This window comes from Coregonus clupeaformis, chromosome 4, assembly GCF_020615455.1.
Source record: "Coregonus clupeaformis isolate EN_2021a chromosome 4, ASM2061545v1, whole genome shotgun sequence".
Lineage (NCBI taxonomy): Eukaryota > Metazoa > Chordata > Actinopteri > Salmoniformes > Salmonidae > Coregonus > Coregonus clupeaformis.
Genome location: NC_059195.1, coordinates 403,878 through 417,441, shown reverse-complemented (window position 1 = coordinate 417,441; position 13,564 = coordinate 403,878). Strand labels below are relative to the sequence as shown.

Sequence of the window (13,564 nt, the reverse complement as noted above, 5' to 3'; positions counted from 1 at the left end):
GATAAAAACAACAACACAGAGTTACATATGGGGTAAAACAAAACATAAAGTCAAAAATACAACAGAAAATATATATACAGTGTGTGCAAATGTAGCAAGTTATGGAGGTAAGGCAATAAATAGGCTATAGTGCAAAATAATTACAATTAGTATTAACACTGGAATGATAGATGTGCAAGAGATGATGTGCAAATAGAGATACTGGGGTGCAAATTAGCAAAATAAATAACAATATGGGGTTGAGGTAGTTGGGTGGGCTAATTTCAGATGGGCTGTGTACAGGTGCAGTGATCGGTAAGGTGCTCTGACAACTGATGCTTAAAGTTAGTGAGGGAGATAAGAGTCTCCAGCTTCAGAGATTTTTGCAATTCGTTCCAGTCATTGGCAGCAGAGAACTGGAAGGAATGGCGGCCAAAGGAGGTGTTGGCTTTGGGGATGACCAGTGAGATATACCTGCTGGAGCGCATTCTACGGGTGGGTGTTGCTATGGTGACCAATGAGCTAAGATAAGGCGGGGATTTGCCTGGCCGGGAGCCAGTGGGTTTGGCGACGAATATGTAGTGAGGACCAGCCAACAAGAGCGTACAGGTCACAGTGGTGGGTAGTATATGGGGCTTTGGTGACAAAACGGATGGCACTGTGATAGACTACATCCAATTTGCTGAGTAGAGTGTTGGAGGCTATTTTGTAAATGATATCGCCGAAGTCAAGGATCAGTAGGATAGTCAGTTTTACGAGGGCATGTTTGGCAGCATGAGTGAAGGAGGCTTTGTTGTGAAATAGGAAGCCGATTCTAGATTTAACTTTGGATTGGAGATACTTAATGTGAGTCTGGAAGGAGAGTTTACAGTCTAACCAGACACTTAGGTATTTGTAGTTGTCCACATACACTAGGTCAGACCCGTCGAGAGTAGTGATTCTAGTCGGGTGGGCGGGTGCCAGCAGCGTTCGATTGAAGAGCATGCATTTAGTTTTACTAGTGTTTAAGAGCAGTTGGAGGCTACGGAAGGAGTGTTGTATGGCATTGAAGCTCGTTTGGAGGTTTGTTAACACAGTGTCCAATGAAGGGCCAGATGTATACAAAATGGTGTCGTCTGCATAGAGGTGGATCTGAGAGTCACCAGCAGCAAGAGCGACATCATTGATATACACGGAGAAAAGAGTCGGCCCAAGAATTGAACCCTGTAGCACCCCCATAGAGACTGCCATAGGTCCAGACAACAGGCCCCCCGATTTGACACATTGAACTCTATCTGAGAAGTAGTTGGTGAACCAGGCGAGGCAGTCATTTGTGAAACCAAGGCTATTTAGTCTGCCAATAAGAATGCGGTGGTTGACAGTCGAAAGCCTTGGCCAGGTCGATGACCCATGTATGGGTATATGCATATGTGTGTACTGTGCACGTATACGTATGGATTTCTGCAGGTGGGTAAGCATTGGTTGGCGAATGTATGTGAACTTCACAATGCTGCCACGTCGACGCATACTAAACGGACATGTCTCAGTCTGAAAGCCATGCAGCTGAAATCCTCCAGCTCCAATTAGTGTTGTGGTGATGGCAGCTTGGGTAATGGTATAGATAGGCCTTAATGAGGGTGTCTGCAGCACTGTCACTAATTAGTGCCGCTGATGAGAGGCACGGCGGCTATTTGTATTGGCAGAAACAGGCCAGGAGTCAGGGGGAGATGAAGGGATGGCTGAATATCATAACTTTATTAGGAGTGCAGGACCATTTGAAAGTAATTCACTGGATGTTAGGGATGGTAAGTGATGATCCGTTTCTGATCCGTGGAGGAGAGAGTAAACGGTGTGGACCTCCTCCATTCCTGATGATGAGTGTTATGGGAATTGATACCAATAAAAGTGGAGAGATACACATGGATGCTCACACACAAACACGCTCAGACACACGCTCACGCACACACACACACGCAACCACACACACAAACAAACACACGCTCACGCACACACATGCACACACGCACACACATTCACATCGCAAGCTCAAGTGACTGCACTGATAACATTAATTTAGCTGTCATAAGTATGAAGTACCAAACCATGAAGCAATAATGAACAACTATATAACAGGGACATTTGTGCAGAAAGCTATGGGACACGGTGTAAACACAGACATTGCATCCAGAGTGTATGTACAGCTAATATATGTATTTCTGCTACCTTTAGCAATTTGTTGAGACATGGTGTAAAAAAAAATACACATTCAATTAAGTCTTTACACTCCACACAGTGATAGTGGTTGCAACTTTCATGTCAACGCTCATCCTTTGAGTACTGGTGACCATGACAACGTGCACCCGGGCTACATCATAAACAAACAAACACAGGAACTCGCACGCACGCACACACAGAGTCCTGGGCCCTACATCTCAATAGTCAATAGCTCACAGAGATAAGAGCTCTCCCTCATCTTAGTTAGTGAGGCCTGTGGCCAGCCCCTGACAGACAGAGCTGTTGTGGGGTAACTTTGAGGATCTCACTATCGCTGTCTCTGCCTTTAATTGAAGGGTTGTCACGGCAACCCGCCATAAAAGAGCCACAACAGTGCCGCGAGGCTCTACACGGACAGGAAATCATGAGTGTGTGTGTGTGTAAAAGAGATGAGTGTTTAATAATAATGCTGTCACAGCTTCCCCCTCTGGTGACAGAGGGTGTCAGTACTAAACACAGCCACCAGATGGTACTGTCTCAGTGTGTGTCTCAGTGTGTTGTGAGGCTGGGAGGTGGTAGACTGTAGACACGTCTGGAGCGCTCTGACTGTCATTAGATGAGCCGCATGGCAGCGCTAGCCACACAACCATCTGGACCCCACCACACACACACACACGCACACGATCATACAAACACTCTCATGCACACACTGCTGCACAACGGACGGAGCCAATGCATCATCAACTTAGTTAGCTAGTCCTCCCTCTGCTCTCTCTCTCTCAGTTTGAGAGTGTTTATCAAATAGATGAGCTGTGTGTATGCGTGTGTGTCTGTGTGTATGTGTGTGTGTCTGTGTGTATGTGCCATGACACAAACAAGCCATTTGAGAGTCAATGAGAAGAGAAAGACGTGTTTGCTAGTTGTGTGTAATGTGGTGACAGACAGACAGACATTGGCGGTCACCTCTTTACTCTCTCTCTGGGCAGTGAGTTGAGTGGAAGCACAGGCCTCGGGCCTCAGGGACCGAGACAGGGGCCGTTTTAATTAGAATGTATGGCCCGGATCCAGTTCCCTGACAGCCCAGCCAAATTGCTGGGCATTAAGAGCTGGAACATCATTTCAATGGAATGGTGACAGTTTTATTAGGGCCCATAATGGCCTGGCTAAACGATGGAAGCTCTCATCCCTGATTGGTTTGGAGGGATGGAAAGATATTTTGTCCGTTTTCAGCCAAAGCAACAGAGGTTACGATCTGGGAGACGGGAAGGAGTGTGAGCTATTGGCTGCAGGGGTTGAGGTCATTTCCATTTAGATTCAGTTCAAGTTAGGACATGAGGTGAATTGAAATTCCAATTGGAAGAAAAATTAGTTTGTGACTGCATCTCCAGCCAACGTGGTATGGGTGGGGGGGCAAATAATTTCTGTTTCCCCACTGCAGATGGCCATGTTTGAAACAGACTGAATTGTGTCAAGTGACTACTATGACCATTCACCCTCACCGCCTGTCTGTCACAAGATGTCCGACAAACAAATCTGACGTTACTCCGTGGCGTGCTGCCTCAGGGTGGTGGTGTGGAGGAGCTAAATGCTACGTGGGTTTGATGTAATGTGACTAAATCTACATCAGTTAGCTAGCAGCTTCATGGGCCAGCAGGCAGCGTTTCTGGGAGAGCGCTCGCATTTTGACCTTCCAGCTCTGCTCAACCGCCGCCAGAGCACAGACTGAGAAAGTGGCTCAAACACAGCCAGGGTCCGACTACCGCACAGATGGCTCATTGAGAGTGTGTGTGTGTATGGGTATCCCTCATGAGACAAAAACGACTTAACCCTTCCGGCACCCAATCCCTTTCCCCACTTCCTGGTCTCACATCTTCTGCTTTCTTCTCTCCTCCAATCCCCTGCTTCCCCTCTCCCTCTGTTTTTCATTCTGCTCACATACACTCTCTGTATGCCAGTCTAATAAAGAAAGAAATGTGCAACTGGCAGTAAATCAATTCCCCAAATTACATTGACCTTTCTCTGTTAGTTAGTCACCATGGAGCGACCTGCCACCGCCTGGCTCTCTGACTGTTAGTCTTCTACCAGTTGATCAACAATTATTGATGGTGTGTGTGTGTGTGTGTGTTTGTGTGTGCACGTAGCACCAGTATAATGGCTGAGTCATTGTGGAGCATTGTTGCAATCATTGACTCCACACTTCAATAGGGCAGGAGGATTAATGTGGGCTTCCTGATCACAGTAGGCTTAACTACTACTAATGTCCTGCGATTAACCTTTACAGTGGATGGGATCACTCCCTTTCTCTCTCTTCCATGAGCTCGCTCTCTCTCTCTCTCCTGAATGATACAAAACGATACTGAGATCACATTAAACAGGGTCCATCAAGTAGAGGTTTTCAACCTTATAGAAGAAAATGAACATTTTCTGACTTTGACCATAGTGACATTGAGTTCCATATACAATTTTAACAGATGTCATACCCCAATTCTATCCTTCCTCATAAGGCCCAAGTAATGTACCTGTTTTAGCACAGCTTTCATATAACTGATCTATCTGACGTGATCATCTATACAATACAGCACATTGGTTTGGTGAACAACAACATTACAATCATCCCTGAGGAAACAAGAGGAGAATCAGAGTATGACTCATCGTCTATTTATTTCACGTGTAATTCTCTGTACACAAAAGTCTTCAATACTAGACTTTTATAAAATAAAGGTCGCATAACAAATAGAAAAACTGAGACACCTTGAAAATGAGTCAGCGTTTTTATCAAGCAGGAAATTCAATCAATAAAATCACCTCCTAGAGATACAAGTGGAAGGGATCACTCTCTCCTCAATGATACAAAACGATACTGATACAGTGAGGGAAAAAAGTATTTGATCCCCTGCTGATTTTGTACGTTTGCCCACTGACAAAGACATGATCAGTCTATAATTTTAATGGTAGGTTTATTTGAACAGTGAGAGACAGAATAACAACAAAAAAATCCAGAAAAACGAATGTCAAAAATGTTATGAATTGATTTGCATTTTAATGAGGGAAATAAGTATTTGACCCCTCTGCAAAACATGACTTAGTACTTGGTGGCAAAACCCTTGTTGGAAATCACAGAGGTCAGACGTTTCTTGTAGTTGGCCACCAGGTTTGCACACATCTCAGGAGGGATTTTGTCCCACTCCTCTTTGCAGATCTTCTCCAAGTCATTAAGGTTTCGAGCCTGACGTTTGGCAACTCGAACCTTCAGCTCCCTCCACAGATTTTCTATGGGATTAAGGTCTGGAGACTGGCTAGGCCACTCCAGGACGTTAATGTGCTTCTTCTTGAGCCACTCCTTTGTTGCCTTGGCCGTGTGTTTTGGGTCATTGTCATGCTGGAATACCCATTCACGACCCATTTTCAATGCCCTGGCTGAGGGAAGGAGGTTCTGACCCAAGATTTGACAGTACATGGCCCCGTCCATCGTCCCTTTGATGCGGTGAAGTTGTCCTGTCCCCTTGGCAGAAAAACACCCCCAAAGCATAATGTTTCCACCTCCATGTTTGACGGTGGGGGTGGTGTTCTTGGGGTCATAGGCAGCATTCCTCCTCCTCCAAACATGGCGAGTTGAGTTGATGCCAAAGAGCTCGATTTTGGTCTCATCTGACCACAACACTTTCACCCAGTTCTCCTCTGAATCATTCATTGGCAAACTTCAGACGGGCCTGTATATGTGCTTTCTTGAGCAGGGGGACCTTGTGGGCGCTACAGGATTTCAGTCCTTCACGGTGTAGTGTGTTACCAATTGTTTTCTTGGTGACTATGGTCCCAGCTGCCTTGAGATCATTGACAAGATCCTCCCGTGTTGTTCTGGGCGTTCTCATGATCATTGCAACTCCACGAGGTGAGATCTTGCATGGAGCCCCAGGCCGAGGGAGATTGACAGTTATTTTGTGTTTCTTCCATTTGCGAATAATCGCACCAACTGTTGTCACCTTCTCACCAAGCTGCTTGGCAATGGTTTTGTAGCCCATTCCAGCCTTCTGTAGGTCTACAATCTTGTCCCTGACATCCTTGGAGAGCTCTTTGGTCTTGGCCATGGTGGAGAGTTTGGAATCTGATTGATTGATTGCTTCTGTGGACAGGTGTATTTTATACAGGTAACAAACTGAGATTAGGAGAACTCCCTTTAAGAGTGTGCTCCTAATCTCAGCTCGTTACCTGTATAAAAGACACCTGGGAGCCAGAAATCTTTCTGATTGAGAGGGGGTCAAATACTTATTTCCCTCATTAAAATTCCAATCAATTTATAACATTTTTGACATGCGTTTTTCTGGATTTTTTTGTTGTTATTCTGTCTCTCACTGTTCAAATAAACCTACCATTAAAATTATAGACTGATCATTTCTTTGTCAGTGGGCAAACGTACAAAATCAGCAGGGGATAAAATAATTTTTCCCCTCACTGTATCACATTAAAGAAGGTCCATCAAGTAGAGGTTTGCTACCTTAGAGGAGAAAGTCAGATTTTTCTGACTTGAATAGGTGACCACAGTGACATTGGGTTCCATATAAAATCTTTAAAAGGTGCAATATGCAGAAATCGCTCCACCATTTCCTGGTTGCAAAAATTCTAGTAATTCACCTAATATCAGTTTATGTAACAAAACAAGCACTCACTGTGTAGCGAATCACTGTACCATCTAAACCGCTATGAAATATATTTTCCATAACCAAAAATATAGTAATTTCAGCTGTTTGAAGCTGGTGTACAAAACCAAAAGTAAAAGACGCAAAAACAAAACTTAAGCATAGAAACAGCGCACACAGAACAGATCTACACTCTATATCCTGCTCACGTCATCGTCTATTTATTTTGCGCAGAAATTATCTGCACACAAAAGTCTAGACTATGCACACATACTAAACTTTTCTAAAATAAAAGGTTGCAGAAAAAATAGAAAAACTGAGAAACCTTTAAAATGAGTCAGCGTTTTTATCAAGCAGGAAATTCAATCAATAAAATCTCAATAAAATCTCTGTTCGGATGCCAAAGAGCGCAGGCTAAATATGCACAGTTCTTCAGAGTAAACGGAAGGTAAGCACTTTTTCTCCCCAGTAAGTAAGTAAAGTAAAGTAGAGTAAAGAGCATGCGATTAGCTGTGTGTCAGTCAAGCACGGTCGTACTGTATAATGCGTTTCTGTGGTCTTAGGACAGGACACACACTCACCTGGACCAGGTCACCAGGAAAACAGAGAGAGAGAATGATAGAAAGAGACAGGAAGAGAAAGAGAGAGAGAGACAGAGATGGGTATAGATAGATAAAAGAAAGATGAAGAAGCTCTGCTACATGGAAAGAAAGACAGGAAGTAGCCAGCCGGTTATGGAGGCCCCAGCGGTATTCTTACCTCCTCCACCCCTCTGGATGACCAGGCTGGTCTCAGCCCCGACGGCACACTCCTTGAGCAGCTCCACCACCTGGGTGTGACTGAGGCCCTGCACTCCCTGCTGGTTGATGTCTACGATCAGGTCCCCCTCACACAGACCAGGACAGCCCTGGGGCTCCAGCACCTGCTTCACCCTCTGGCCCGTCGGGCTGTCTGCGATGGTGAACCCAAACCCCTCCGCCCCCTTCACCATGGTCAGCGTCAGCAGCTCCGTCTGCGTCGCCCCCGATGATGCCATGGACACCGAGTCCTCGCCGTGTGGCCCGGCGGGTGTCAGGGAGGAGCCATCCAGGTGGGTGTCGCCGGTGTGCGGCGGTGGGGGTTGATGGTGGTGGTGGGCATTGAGATGCTGGTCACCGTGTTCCTGGACAAAGCGCGCCGTGCGCGAGATGTAGTCCATGTAGCTGTCGTAGTTCGAGCGTCCGTTGACCAGGAGGGGGCGCTGCTCCATCAGGCCCAGTGGGGAGAGGAGGGTGGTGGTGGCGCCGGCGCTGGCGCCCGGATCCTCGGGGTCATAGGGCAGCTGGTAGCCACGGCACAGCACCAGGGTTACGCTCTGCCCGATGGGCACTGACTGGAACAGCTTGACCACGTCGGCATGGGTGGTGCCCAGGACACACACGTCATTGATGTACACGATGACATCACCTAGAGGAGGGGAGGCACACAGCCAATCAAGGCCAAATACATTGCCAAAAACAAGACCTATAGGGTGTTCAATAGGGCTTATTCAATATTGTGTAGAAAAGGTATGGTTCTTTATCATGCAGAATAGGTCTTTGTCTCAGTATCAATACACTACATTTCTATCTGAAACATAATCTGAACGTTGCATTCCACTGAATAGGCCCCAGCATTACTGTACCTGCATTGCACCTCAGATAATGGACATGAGAGTGAGATTTGCCACAGGTCATCACTGTACCTATCCCTACACACTCACTGCTATTTAGATAACTCAACTATTAATTGACAATTAATACACAACAGCTCTTTCTCTCTCTCGCTCTCGCTCTCTCTCTCTCTGACAAAGTGCCATATCTTCCGCTCTGTCTCCGGTGCTCTATTCTATTGAATATTGTCTTTTGTGTTCTGTCAGGTGAGATACGGCTCTCTATTTCAGAAGATGTTGATTAAGTGGGAGAACACAAAGTGGCATCCATATTTAATTTCAGTCTCGTCAAAACGCACTGCCCAGGTTTATAATGACAATCATAATTGTTCAATTATAAGCATAATTATTATGCTAATGAGAGAGATAGAGAGGGAGAGAGAGAGAGAGAGAGAGAGAGAGAGAGAGAGAGAGAGAGAGAGAGAGAGAGAGAGAGAGAGAGAGAGAGAGAGAGAGTGAGAGTGAGAGGGAGAGTGAGAGAGAGAGAGAGAGAGACAGAGAGAGAGAGAGAGAGAGAGAGAGAGAGAGAGAGAGAGAGAGAGAGAGAGAGAGAGAGAGAGAGAGCGCTCCTATGCTATATGAAAGGTGAAAAGGCTAGTGGAGAGAGCTACCTCTTCATCAGGCTGTTAACTGAATGGCCATATGGTTTATATAGATGGAGGTAATAGGGTTGGTAGCTTTAGTGAACTGGGCAACTCCAATGAAATTTTAATTCATTCCCTTCATTTACTGATAAAATGGAATTGACCCAAACTATTCTAGAAAATGACCAAAGCAAATGGTGTACTATATGTCTGAATAATTTCCTCTCGCATTACCTTAGCATATAGCCTGGTCCCACATCTGTACTGTTTAGTACAATCAATGTACAGTTGAAGTCAGAAGTTTACATACACTTAGGTTGGAGTCATTAAAACTTGTTTTTCAACCACTCCACAACTTTCTTGTTAACAAACTATAGTTTTGGCAAGTCGGTTAGGACATCTACTTTGTGCATGACACAAGTAATTTTTCCAACAATTGTTTACAGACAGATTATTTCACTTATAATTCACTGTATCACAATTCCAGTGGGTCAGAAGTTTACATACACTAAGTTGACTGTGCCTTTAAACAGCTTGGAAAATTCCAGAAAATGATGTCATGGCTTTAGAAGCTTCTGATAGGCCAATTTACATCATTTGAGTCAATTGGAGGTGTACCTGTGGATGTATTTCAAGGCCTACCTTCAAACTCAGTGCCTCTTTGCTTGACATCATGGGAAAATCAAAAGCAATCAGCCAAGACCTCAGAAAATAAATTGTAGACCTCCACAAGTATGGTTCATCCTTGGGAGCAATTTCAAAACTCCTGAAGGTACCACGTACAAACAATAGTACGCAAGTATAAACACCATGGGACCACGCAGCCATCATACCGCTCAATAAAGGACCTTGTGAAGATGCTGGAGGAAACAGGTACAAAAGTATCTATATCCACAGTAAAACTAGTCCTATATCGACATAACCTGAAAGGCCGCTCAGCAAGGAAGAAGCCACTGCTCCAAACCCGCCATAAAAAAGCCAGACTACGGTTTGCAACTGCACATGGGGACAAAGATTGTACTTTTTTGAGAAATGTCCTCTGGTCTGATGAAACAAAAATAGAACTGTTTGGCCATAATGACCATTGTTATGTTTGGAGGGTGGCACGGGGGTGGCAGCATCATGCTGTGGGGGTGCTTTGCTGCAGGAGGGACTGGTGCACTTCACAAAATAGATGGCATCATGAGGAAGGACAATTATGTGGATATATTGAAGCAACATCTCAAGACATCAGTCAGGAAGTTAAAGCTTGGTCGCAAATGGGTCTTCCAAATGGACAATGACCCCAAGCATACTTCCAATGTTGTGGCAAAATGGCTTAAGGACAACAAAGTCAAGGTATTGGAGTGGCCATCACAAAGCCCTGACCTCAATCCTATAGAACATTTGTGGGCAGCACTGAAAAAGCGTGTGCGAGCAAGGAGGCCTACAAACCTGACTCAGTTACACCAGCTCTGTCAGGAGGAATGGGCCAAAATTCACCCAACTTATTGTGGGAAGCTTGTGGAAGGCTACCCGAAATGTTTGACCCAAGTTAAACAATTTAAAGGCAATGCTACCAAATACTAATTGAGTGTAATTTATTTATTTCATCACTGGGAATGTGATGAAAGAAATAAAAGCTTAAATAAATCATTCTCTCTACTATTATTCTGACATTTCACATTCTTAAAATAAAGTGGTGATCCTAACTGACCTAACACAGGGAATATTTACTAGGATTAAATGTCAGGAATTGTGAAAAACTGAGTTTAAATGTATTTGGCTAAGGTGTATGTAAACTTCCGACTTCAACTGTATGTACAATTACCATAGACGTTTGCAACTCAGCACAAACAGACCCGGGAACCAGGCTACTTAGCATACCCTGTCATTGTCATTTCCTTTGTGTGTGGAGACAGAACGCGTTCAGAGTTAGAATGCAGGTTCATATTGACAGAGCTAGCGATAACGTATTCCTGGAGGCAGCGTGACTGTTTAATTAATCTGGGTAAATACGGACAACATTTGCCTGGAGCCCTGGTGTCACAATCAATAGCTTCACACGCTCCTGGAAAACAGATGATGGCGCCATGACCTCATCATGCCCTGGCCGCCGTGGCCCAGGAAATCATTATTTATTACGGGGGGCGAGGAGGGACACACAACACTGCAGGAATTCACACGCATTTTCTCACATACCAAATATGCAGGTGTGCATACAAACCAACACAATCACTTTCTCTCTCTGTCTCCATCCTCCGCTTTTCTATGACTTCCAGTTCTTTCTCAAAACAATCACGAACCTCTACTCCACATTACACTACGTCTTAAATCACCAATGTCCTCCAACCGCCACACTATGACCTGACCAATAGAAACACAACATCTAGCACCAAGGACCATGATGCTTCCATCACTCCCATCACTTCTATCTCTCCATTGTCTAATCACATCTATCATCTACTAATGGTCGTTCAACAGTATGGAACAGAAGACACGCTCCTCCTGCCAAGAACAGGCCATCATATCATAGTGTTAAAGTGTCCCCAGTAGGGGGGGTCTGACTGCAGTAGGGGCCATATGTGTCCATGGCGGAGGACAGAGTAGCCATCTGGACCATTGGCGCGCACACACACACACACACACACACACACACACACACACACACACACACACACACACACACACACACACACACACACACACACACACACACACACACACACACACACACACAGAAATAAATAAAAAGAGAAAGAGAGATTGAGAGAGAGATGGAGAGAAAGAGAGAGAGATAGAGAGAGATGGAGGAGAGAGAGAGAGACAGAGTGCAGTAGCACTGATGATGACACAGTGACAACCATAGCACTGCCACTGCACTACTGACCCCACAGCACTGCACTGCTGTCACTGCAGAACGGCTATTTACTCTATAAGAATAGCAGGTTAGCTTCCCTTCACAGGCAGATGCTATTCGTTTTTAGATAAGGGTACATGTGTGGGTTTAGTTATGTAAACAAAGGTACGTTGCTATTGGTTTGACTGCATGAACCCAACCCTATGTCAATGGACCCTATCACATACTGTGCCACTTTATCCTCCTCCAATACATTCCAGGTCACTGTATAAGGTCACTGACTTTAACATGAAAAATACTGTGCTTTCCCTCTAACAAATACAGTGTCACATCTAACCACTGTGTCCCTGCTGAAAGAGATGGCATCATGTGTTTTTCCTCAACACATTTCTCTGGGTCTGGAACCATGTAGCGAGGCAGGCAGAAGAGGCCTTGTGTACGGTGTGAGTGTGTGTGTGTGTGTGTGTACGGACAGAGAGTGACAAATAATCTGTCTGAAATTGGGAATTTCACACTTCCACAGGCCTGGTTTCCCTCTCTCCCTCTATTAAATATGTGCTGCTAGAATCCAACACAGCTTAACTAGGCCACTGAGTCTGGAGGGAGAGAGGAGAGGAGAGGAGAGGAGAGGAGAGGAGAGGAGAGGAGAGGGAGAGGAGAGGAGAGGAGAGGAGAGGAGAGGAGAGGAGAGGAGAGGAGAGGAGAGGAGAGGAGAGGAGAGAAAGGAGAGGAGAGGAGAGGAGAGGAGAGGAGAGGACCACAGAATAGATAGTATACCTAGCTATTTAAAATATTGCCTAGGCAGACCATTACTGCTGTTCCAGCTGCCTGATAGGCATTATTATTTAGGTAGCACAGAGAATTTTCAACCAACCTTTACTTGGCGATACTTCCTTAATTCCTGACTTGGAAGACAATGCATGTTTTCCAAACTTCCATGGATAGTTGCAGGTGGTTTGTAATGTATTTATTTTTTATCCATGAAGTAATAAAACAATGTGTACACTAACATCTTGTTTATTTCAAATCTTCTCATTGATCGAGACAGGTGAGTGCCATTCAACGCGACGATTGATTTCTGAGTCACGATCATGTCATAAGACACATTGGGGTGGACACCCACCTGTCTCAATGAGAGAAGATTTGAAATAGACAAGATGGCGGTGTACATATTGTTGGATTACGTCATGGAGCAAAACATTTATTTAATTTAATAACGAAGCATTTTCTAAATTCAACCACCTGCAACTAGCCATGGAAGTTTAGAAGACATGCGTTATCTTCCAAGTCGGGAATCGAGGAAGTATCGCCAAGTATCCCTACAATGATCCCTACAAGAAATATCATGAACATGTCAACCTAAAAGTCTAATGGCTTGAAATGGCCTTCCCAACCTGAGACGTATGTAATTTGCAATTGATAAATCAAATTTCATTGTACACAGATGAGATCAAGAACATTGTTCACAGCATCATTTTGGTCAACGTAGAGTGAAACGCAGATTTGGGCAAATGTGCAATTGATAAATCAAATGGAAATATCACTGTCTTTTCAAAGTCGTTGAATAAATTATCGCAAATGCTTCTTGAATTACATATTTAAATATAATACAAAAAAAATACATAAGCTATGGCATCACATTGTC

General features: G+C 44.6%; 1 protein-coding gene across 5 annotated transcripts in view; it reads right to left on the bottom strand.

Annotated features, from left to right (window-relative positions):
* The window catches only part of LOC121549040 (membrane-associated guanylate kinase, WW and PDZ domain-containing protein 2-like), a 245,542-nt gene that overhangs the window by 46,706 nt on the left and 185,272 nt on the right, over positions 1 to 13,564 (bottom strand). For all 5 annotated transcript variants that reach the window (XM_045209710.1, XM_045209705.1, XM_045209707.1 and 2 more), the window contains exon 10: positions 7,566 to 8,252. In XM_045209710.1, the coding sequence (XP_045065645.1) occupies positions 7,566 to 8,252 (687 nt within the window). The remainder of the gene's footprint in view (positions 1 to 7,565; positions 8,253 to 13,564) is intronic.